The sequence below is a fragment of the Thamnophis sirtalis genome, unplaced genomic scaffold, assembly GCF_051295495.1.
Source record: "Thamnophis sirtalis isolate CommonGarterSnake01/CBP01778 unplaced genomic scaffold, rThaSir2_p1.2 scaffold_94, whole genome shotgun sequence".
Taxonomy (NCBI): Eukaryota; Metazoa; Chordata; class Lepidosauria; order Squamata; family Natricidae; genus Thamnophis; species Thamnophis sirtalis.
The window spans coordinates 23489-33431 of record NW_028261474.1 but is presented as its reverse complement, the minus strand read 5'-3'; the positions used below and the strand labels follow the sequence as shown (position 1 = coordinate 33431).

The 9943-nt window shown below is 41.0% G+C and overlaps 1 protein-coding gene across 1 annotated transcript; it reads left to right on the top strand.

The window, feature by feature from the left end:
* Nucleotides 1–361: 361 nt before the first annotated feature.
* LOC148042187 (ubiquitin carboxyl-terminal hydrolase CYLD-like) lies at nucleotides 362–8513 on the top strand. Its single transcript, XM_087703219.1, has 7 exons — nucleotides 362–503; nucleotides 904–970; nucleotides 1779–1911; nucleotides 3491–3599; nucleotides 4905–5023; nucleotides 6686–6902; nucleotides 8063–8513. Exons 1-7 carry the CDS (start codon nucleotides 368–370, stop codon nucleotides 8245–8247), a joined length of 966 nt encoding a protein of 321 aa, XP_087559345.1. The 5' UTR covers nucleotides 362–367; the 3' UTR covers nucleotides 8248–8513.
* The last annotated feature ends 1430 nt before the right edge of the window (nucleotides 8514–9943 follow it).

Below are 9943 nucleotides of genomic sequence, written 5' to 3'. Positions count from 1 at the left end.
GCATTGCCCAGGTATTTATTTGTAGGGGGGAAATGTCCGCACCAAACTTAATTTCTAATGTTGGATTTTCCCCCTTACCAGAGGGATCCCCCTTGTGGAGGATTGTGAAGCCATTACCATGGCAACTCTACTGCACTGTACAGTGGAAGCCATTTTATGGCAGTACAGTAGAAGCCATTTAAAGGCACAACAGGCTGCATATTAACAGAACACACACCCCGAGGGGTGTCTTACCCCCACAGTATTTTTCTCCAGAGAGAGTAAGTCATCTGTGTACCAAGTTTGGTTGAAGTTGTGACTCTGTTCCAGAGTTATGCTAGAACATACACACACACACAGACACACAGACACACACACACACAGCCATATGTATATATCTTTTTTTCAGGCTTTTCATCTTTTATCTTCTAGATATGGATACGTGTGCGCCACAAAAATAATGAAGCTGAGAAAGGTCCTGGAAAAAGTTGAAGCTGCATCAGGATTCACCTCGGAAGAAAAAGGTAGAATTCATTCTGTAATATTGTTAATGAGGAAGAACTGAAAGAATGTTTCACGTTATTAAACGTAAGTCGAGATCAGATCTTACCATCACCATAATAAACCCTTTTAAGTTCATTTGGTAGCCCGTCCTTGTTCTAAAGGCTGTGCTTAAAGTGGCAAATTAATGAAATTCTACATATGCAGAGTCTTCAAACGATTAAAGACAAGTGTCAGACCATCTCCAAATAATCTAAAAAAACATTGGTTTCCCAGTTACGTGGTTAAGAGTTTACCATTTTTAATTGCTATTAACAGTTTTGAGACTTGGTTTCTTGCAATGTTTTGTAATTTTGTATTTTTGCTCTTAGTTTTTTTGGTTGTCTGTCTGATACCCTGATGAAACTCTTTTTTTTTTCCCAGATCCAGAAGAATTTTTGAACATTTTGTTTCATCATATTTTAAGAGTAGAACCACTCTTAAAAATAAGGTAAACACAGTCCTTGGCTCACACAAGAGGAATTTTTAAAACCACAAGAGTTATTTTATTATCTATAATTTATAATCTTGAGGATAATTTCCGGCAAAAAGTTATGTCTGGGAGCACCCTGCAAGCATCTCCATTACTTTTATTTGTGTTTAGTTTTGTAACGTGTGAACATTTAGCTGTGCCTTTATCTTGAGAGCTTGGGGATATTTCAAAAGCTTTTATTGCTGCCTCATCCCGCTTACTTAACTTCACTGATAAATGTCAGTTATGTCTCAAACTTGTATCCGCTATAATAGCATCAGGTGTAGAGAACTTGTGGTCAGCTCAGTATTGCTAAATTTCAATTTGCAGCACTTATGGGCTCAGTCTCTCTCTATAAATATAAATGTACAGACTGGTAACGTATCAGCTATTTAACTTTAAACTAAATAATCTCTTTACCCATTTGGGGAATAATTTATTCCAGGATCAAATCTGGGTCAGTCATCGGGACTAAAGGTTTATTCTTCTGAGTTTTTAGACTCGTGTTGGAGCCTATCTTCAGGGAACCTTTCTCTAGCAGGAGTCTGTTATTTGTTATAAATATACGAATGAATAATAATTTATTCTTATATTTATGACTAAAGCTTTGGAAAGGATTTTAAATTCCATGTGATCCGGCTTCTTTCCGGATGCCGGAATCCATTGCTACATGATTCTGCTGTAACCCTGAAGACAAATCTGGTTCCAAGAGGAGTAGTAGGCTGTCTTTTTTAAAATCAATATGAAGCGTCCCCATTGTCAAATCCACTTGCGTCTCTCTTCTTAGATCGGCAGGGCAAAAAGTCCAAGACTGCTATTTCTATCAGATTTTTATGGACAAGAATGAGAAAGTTGGAGTGCCCACCATACAGCAGTTACTGGAATGGTCTTTCATCAACAGCAATTTGAAATTTGCAGAGGTTTGGAGAACGATTCCTCTTTTATAGTTTTACCAATCAGTGCACATTTTGCTGGGTGGGGTTGACCCAACTTTTGAGAAGCTGAAGCATGCAAGTGTCTTTCACAGTAGTTCACTACATTCTTAATTGATTAGGAGGTGACTTCATTATTATTATTATTATTATTTTTACAAATCTTTTTTATTTCCATTTCATTCTATACAATCACATGTTTACTGTGCAACCGAGGCATATAACATTGGGTAATAAACACAGCCCTCACTTTTATAGAAAATGCCCCCTACAATACAAACCCAATATACCGCCTTAGCCCACCATACGCCCTCTTTCATCCCCCTCCAACTTTCATTCTTCCTTCTCTCATACCCCTCTACACCTACTTCCCCTCCCCCTCTATCTAACCCTAACCCTATCACTCCCTCTCTTAATCCATTCCCTCCCTTCCTTCTCCTCCTCCTCTCTCTCACCCTCTCTACTCTCCTTCTTCTTTCACTCAGCTTCTCCCTTCGGTATACTTCTATTACTTTCCAATATATTCAGTTTGTTCTGTTTTGACACTAACATTAAAAAAACCACAGTATACAAGTGCAATCATGCTTTAAAATTTAACACATATTTCCCCCCTCCCCCTAGATCCCCACCTCCCCCCGACTTCCCAGAGCCCATACATGGTATAACTTTTTTTGACAATCACAGTCTAAAATATCTCTACATTGAACTCAGCTTCTTGCTGTTACCCAAATTTTTAACAGTTTAAGTTATTACTAATTTTAAGCTTAAAATTAGTGACTTCATTATTTTGAATGAGGGATTTGCTTCTTCAGTAGATATCACAAGAACTTCCTTGATGCTTTGCCTGAGCTACTTGTGCAAATGATTTATTAATTAAAGAATAGGCAGGGAACGCAACGTGTCCAGATGTTCCTCGGCTTAAATTCACCGCTGCTTTGTGTGAAACAACCAGTGGAAAAGGGATTCTGGGAATTCTAGTTCAGCATCACCCGGAGGCCCATTAGTTTCCTTCTTGCTTTAGATCAGGGCGTCAAACCTTGGCAACTTCAAGATTAAGAGGTTGCGGAATTCTAGAGCCGAGGTGGCGCAGTGGTTAAATGCAGCACTGCAGGCTACTTCAGCTGACTGCAGTTCAGCAGTTCGGCTGTTCAAATCTCACTGGCTCAGGGTTGACTCAGCCTTCCATCCTTCCGAGGTGGGTAAAATGAGGACCCAGACTGTGGGGGCAATATGCTGACTCTGTAAAACCGCTTAGAGAGGGTGAAAGCCCTATGAAGCGGTATATAAGTCTAACTGTTATATAAGTCTAACTGCTATTCTGGGAGTTGAAGTCCAAAACTCTAAAAAGTGGCCTAGTTTGACACCCTTACTTTAGATGAAGATGAAGTCAGAGATAGGACGAACCTGTATGACTGATTATATGTATACCAAACTTTAAGATTTTTTTTTTAGTTACTTGCTTTTGAGAGAGCTGTTACATTAAGGGGCATCAGGATTTAATAAACTGAAACAGAGAGAATGAGGTTTCTTGGCTAAAACATACATCCTTTTCTGTTGGTTTTACTAGGCCCCCTCATGTCTGATCATTCAGATGCCTCGATTTGGGAAGGACTTCAAAATGTTCAACAAAATATTCCCTTCTCTGGAATTGAATATCACAGACCTGCTTGAAGATAGTAAGTTTAAATAGTCTTCATGATAGTGCAATAAGACTGAATTTTCAGTTAAAATGAATTCCATGACATTACAGTTTCAGTTTAGAGTTTATTAGGATTTGAATGCCGCCCACTCTCAAGAGACTCAGGGCGGCTTACAGATGAAAACAGGGAGGGGGAACATATAAATTTTTTTTTAAAACCAGACATTAAAAATTACACAACATTCATATAACTTAGGATGGGGCTGGATAAATCAACAGCCCCAGGCCTGCCGGAACAGCCAGGTCTTAATCGCTTTGCGGAAGGCCGGAAGAGTAGAAAGGGTCCGGATCTCCACGGGGAGATCGTTCCATAGGGCTGGAGCAGCTACAGAGAAGGCCCTCCCCCGGGGAGTCGCCAGCTGACAATGACCGGCAGATGGAATCCGGAGGAGGCCTAATCTGTGTGATCTTATAGGTCTCTGGGAGGTAAATGGCAGGAGGTGGTCCAAATGACATTTGATGAACGAACCTGGATGCTTCATCAATATCGCGGAAATTGTGAATGTTGTGGTTTTGTTTTTAAAGTGTTGTCTTTGTCTAGTTTTCCCCCTTCCCTTGTCTATTGTGAGCCACCCGGAGTCCTTCGGCAGTGGGCGGCATACAAGACAAATAAATACAAATACAATAAAATGAATCACCTTCAAAATAATGCTGTGCACAAAAAAACGTCATTTCAATGCAGATATACAAATAGAATCAGGGTCTGAAATCTTCATTGCAGACTTTAGCAGGACCATACTAGTGGTTGATTTCCAGACTGCTCCAGGTTTGATCATAATACCTTTTCTCCGCTTCCTAAAATGAATGAGTTCCTAACCACCAGGAAATAAAGAATACAGATATCCTAAGTCTTTAGCAGATAATCTGTTACCAGCCTGTCTGCTGACTTAATTTTTTCTGTTGGGATTTTGGTGGCAGGTTTTTAAGTTGAATGCCCATTGTGTCAACGCAGAATGAACAAGACTTAATTTTTCCAACAATTCCTGGAGAAATTGTGAGGAGTCCCCCCCCCCCCCAGCTTCAGCTCTTGCTTCCACCCATTCCTTCCTGTCTGCCACACCTGTTTAATTCTCAATAGAAAAAATTTAGAACTCTAAACTTCCAAATATGACAGGGCACATTCTTTAAATTAGTAATACCTGTGCACAAATGGAGCGAGCTAGTTTTCTTTTACTCAAAAGTTTTGTTGCCTATTTAAAAAAAAAAACATAGATGTGGACTTCCGTTTATTCAGAATGGTAGCCTCCAGTACAACGGGTGTTTTTCCTCTTGTAAATTGCAGCCCCAAGGCAGTGTCGTATCTGCGGAGGACTTGCAATGTACGAATGTCGGGAATGTTACGAAGATTCGGACATCTCCTCTGGTAAAATCAAGCAGTTTTGCAAAACTTGCAATACGCAGGTAAGGGTTTTTCTTTTTCTTTCTTTCTTTCCCAAATGTCCTAGGACAGGGATGGCAAACCTGTGGCACACGAGCCAGAGGTGGCACACCGAGCAGTCTCTGTGGGCACCCGCGCCGTCACCAACTGGTCTTTGCGGGCACTGGAGTGCCAGAAAACAGCCTGAAAAATGGCCCAAAAGCAGGCTGTTTGGGGGGCCGTTTTCACACCGTTCAGGTCATTTTGGGGCTGTTTTTGTGGCATTTTCTAGGGTGTTTTCAGACTGTTTCTTGGGCCGCTTTCAGGCCATTTGCAGGCCATTTTTCAAGCTGGTTTTGGCCCGAAAAAACAGCCTGGAAAACGCCCCCCAAAACAACCTGAAAACGCCCCCCCAAAAACATCAAAAATAAAAAGGCATGCGGCATGCGCGCACCGGCCAGCTGGTCTCCCGGTTTCTGGCACTCTGGCATGGACACATGCATACACGTGTTGTGACTCAGCAGAAACCTCCTGTGAGTTGTTTCAGGATGCAGGGCTGATCGACTCACAGGAGAGGATAACGAGCAGCTGTGGCTCGTTAGGATCTGCTCCTACGGATAAAAGACTGATGGTGCCACGCCCTAGTTGCAGAAGTCAACGTTCCGTTCCTATTCTAGTCAAGTCTCTGTTTGTTTGCAATCATCGAGAAAAAGCACTTGGAGAAGTGATTTGATTTATATAAACCTGTTTTGCTGTAGTTTACTTTTGCCAGAGAATTTATCTATATTTATTTTGGGCTCACAGCCAGCAAGAGCCGGGACTGATTAAAAACATTCCTTTGCAAGCTGTGTGTGGCTGTAGTTTCTTTTAAAAAAATAATAATAATAATTTTTATTTTGTTACATAAACAACACATACCCACACCAGTGGGAAAAGAAAAAATCAAAACACAAAAAAGACAAAAAAAACAAAAAACAAGGCAGGGGGGAAAAAAAGGAAAAACAAAAGAAAAAAACGAAAAAAAACACAGGTATATATTATAAAAAAGTATATCTGCTGGTTACAACATGTTTTGGTGCATCTCTTCCATTAATTCATATTAATTCAAATATCTTAACTCAAATGTTTACCATATTGACATCATCATACCTCCACTTTTAGTTGACTACAGTTATTTATACATCTTTCATCCTTAACTATGCCAAAGATTTAATCCATAACCACATGCTAACATTTCATTTACTTGTTTGTAAAATCCTCTATTAACATCAAATCCTCATATCCTGTTTTAGCTAAACATCCATAATATTTAATACCAAAAATTCCATCTTCCATGTATATAGTTTATTATATTCTCCTTTCTTTATGTAATTATATTGTATATCATAACATTTTCCCCATATTAGTTAACATTTAACTGTATATAGTTTTATTTTATTTTTTAATAGTGATAATTATTGTGATTAATAACCTTTGTATATGGTCCAAAAATATTTCCACCTGTGGCTGTAGTTTCTGAACGGACAAGTTGGAGTTCAGAACACACATGTACGCACATTCCAATTTTGGGCACTTGGTGCCGAAAAGGTTCGCCATCACTGTCCTAGGAATTCGTTTTTGATACTGCTGTCTTGTGTGAGAACTGGGTTCTTTCAGGCATGGTCCAGAAGGTTTGCTAAAAGTTTCTTCCCTCTGTCCCCTGATAGGTTCACCTTCACCCCAAAAGGCAGAGTCACAAATTCAACCCAGTGTCACTTCCGAAAGATTTACCGGACTGGGATTGGAGGCACAGCTGCATCCCTTGTCAGAAGATGGAGCTCTTTGCTGTCCTTTGTATAGAGACGAGCCACTATGTGGCTTTTGTTAAATATGGCAAGGAAGATTCCTCTTGGCTCTTTTTTGATAGCATGGCTGATCGGGATGGTATGTATTCTCTTGTGAACGCTCAACTGTTAGCCTGGTCCTTAAATGAATGAACTTTTTTAGTACTCAACATCTGTCGTGAGACTCATAATGTCACGGTTGAAGCAATAATGACCCAGTCTTTCAACCATGGCATATGCTTCTGTCAATGTTCCCCAGATTGTAGGGCACCTCGTTGAGAAAAAAACCAGGTTAATGCTGTAGGCTAAGACCTAAAAAAAAATCAAATATCTGCTCAGCTTTGGGAATTCCAAACGTTACATCCAAAAGTGAATTTGGACAGTAGCAGGATATGGAAAGTTGAAGGAGACAATATAATAGAATAAAAGAATTGGAAAGGACCTTGGAGGTCTTTGAGTCCAACCTCTTGCTCAAGCTGGAAACCCTAAACCATTTCAGACAAATGGTTGTCTAGTCTCTTCTTAAAAACCTCCAGTGTTGGAGCATCCACAGCTTCTGGAGGCAAATTGTTCCACCAATTAATTGTTTTCATGACCAGGAAATGATAGTTATAGGTTGGTTTTCTCTTTGATCGGTTTCCACCCATTGCTTCTTGTCCTGCCCTCAGGTGCTTTGGAGAATAGCTTGACTCCCTCTTCTTTGTGGCAACCCCTGAGATATTGGAAGACTGCTATCATGTCTCCCCTAGTCCTTCTTTTCATTAAACTAGACATACTCGGTTCCTGCAACCGTTCTTCATATGTTTTAGCCCCCAGTCCCCTAATCCTCTTCATTCCTCTTCTCTGCACTCTTTCTTTTTGTGAAACTCATGTGGTTTATTCCATAATGGATAATTTTGGACACAAGTTTGAGATTTAAGTTGGCATGAAGTAGAATGCTTCTTACCTGGGATTACATCATCTCCCAAAAGTGCTTTTTTCAAGAGGCAACTTGACTTTCTTTATTTTTCCTCGAAGACGTTTTGCTTCTCATCCAAGAAGCGTCTTCAACGCTGAAGCTTCTTGGATGAGAAGAGAAACGTCTTCATAGAAAAACCAGAAAGTCCAGTTGCCTCTTGAAAAAAGCACCTTTGGGACAGCCGTGACTTGGCTGCCCGAGAATCTCCATAGACCTGTGGTCATCTCAGAACAACATAGTTTGGGCTGTCTTATTGTCCTGCTGGGGTAATGCTTTGTCCTGCCTTCTTTTCTCTTCCCAAGGAGGTCAAAATGGTTTTAACATCCCTCAAGTGACTCCGTGCCCGGAAGTCGGCGAGTATCTGAAAATGTCTCTCGACGAATTGCACTCTCTGGACTCGAGGAGAATCCAAGGCTGTGCGCGGAGGCTCCTTTGCGATGCTTACATGTGCATGTATCAGAGCCCTACGATGAGTTTGTACAAGTAGGACGTGGAGGACTCTCGTGGGAATGGAGCCTTTTCCCAAGGACTGGACGGTGGCCCAAGAAAGCTCAATGGAGCTCTCTCAGCTTGTGCGTCTGTTGCTGGCAATGGATGCCTCAAAAGGGTATGGAAATCAAAGAACTAGAAAGAAGAAGAAGAAGCTATTTTAACAGAAAGGGGGAAATGGTGCGGTGTTGTGTTGCTAAAACATTCAAATGTTTTCGCTCTTGGACCTCTGTGTGTGTGTGTGTGTGTGTGTGTGTTTGTTTTTTTTTTAAAATAAAAAAAGTCTAAATGAAGCGATTGTAATGTTTAGGTTGTGTTTCAGAGAAACTGTTTACATAGATCGAAGATTACACCCTCCACCCCCACCCTCTAGAGCCTTCTGATGCTTCTGATCCTGCACAGCCTAATGGAAGAGGACTATATATTTTGGAAGTTGTACGTTTCCCAGCGTTGTCTCCATCGTGTCCGTAAGACCAACCCGTACCACCTTGGCTACATCAAGGTCTTTCGATTCCTTATTTTGACCCGGAATAAGTCAAATCACAAAACCCAAATCATCTCGAGTGCACCGAGTTGAGTGCATCAGTGCAGATATACGTGATCAGTCCACCTTGTTTGCTCTGGACCAAGAATTCTCATTGTTTTCTTCGTAGCAAATGGGTACCTGCCAAGAAAAGGAAGAGTAACGAGGGTGCAACCTTGCAGCCGTACTCAGAGCTCCAGAAGTGGCCTCCCTTGGCCAGATTTGCCGCCTGAGTCCTGTTCCATGAACTCGAAGCCATTTGTAAGGTCGTTTCTGGGAATGTGTGAATGAAACCAGTATGATGTCTTTCCATGGACACACCCATCTTCAAAGCTAATCCTGAAAGGCATGTCTTCAAGCTTGATTTCCATAATGGAAGAATCCCAAAAACCTGTTTCTTTTTTTTTGTTTGTTTGTTGTTGTTTTCTAAATGAGTTTTGGAAACTTTTTCAGCATGTGTTCTGCATGCCCCTTGGCCAATTTTTCAGAAAGTACCCAATTACTCGGAAGGTCTGAGGCTATTCTCCTTTCCTTCAGTGACAGGGAAAAAGCCCCTCCGACACGGCTTGCAATTCAGCGTGGTGAAGGGGATGAGATCAATTCATATCATTTCAAGAGCTGTCGTAGAGATCATTCAAAAGCACTCCATTAAATTATCTTCCTGTCTTCTGTTAGGTAATAGCTTACGTGTTCGCATGCGTCTGCACCTGGAGGGCAGATTTGGCATTACGCAAGCAATCCAGTCGTCTTAATACATTTGTTCCACCGTCCTGACCGAGGGAATATGAGTCAAGTTTAATCTCATCCAGATATTCTTTTGCTGCTTCGCTATCCGCATAGGCTGCCCTTTATGGTTGCATCTGAATCGCCCAATGGGACTTTTAGGTACTGTATGTTGATTGGGTGGATTTGACAGTGTCTTCAGGTCTAGGACAACTTCCCACTTGCGGCGGGACAAGAGTTACACTAATATCGAAGAAAGAGTGGACTAGAATCATTAAAGAAAGAATGCCAAAGGAGGGACAAAACGAAATGTGAACGACAGCAAAATAGTTTTTAAAATTATTTTAATCAATTGAATTGTTGGAACTGTGAGTTGGCCATCGCGAGTTGACCATGGGAAATTGGCCTCATCAAGTTCTCCCATTCCAGTGTCTGCAAAGTAGGATCA

Excerpts from the sequence above, each read along its gene's own strand:
- LOC148042187 (XM_087703219.1), top strand. The coding sequence starts at position 368 with ATGTATATATCTTTTTTTCAGGCTTTTCATCTTTTATCTTCTAGATAT. Across the intron at positions 504-903 it reads ATTCACCTCGGAAGAAAAAG|ATCCAGAAGAATTTTTGAAC; the intron begins GTAGAATTCATT and ends TTTTTTTCCCAG. Across the intron at positions 971-1,778 it reads GAACCACTCTTAAAAATAAG|ATCGGCAGGGCAAAAAGTCC; the intron begins GTAAACACAGTC and ends CTCTCTTCTTAG.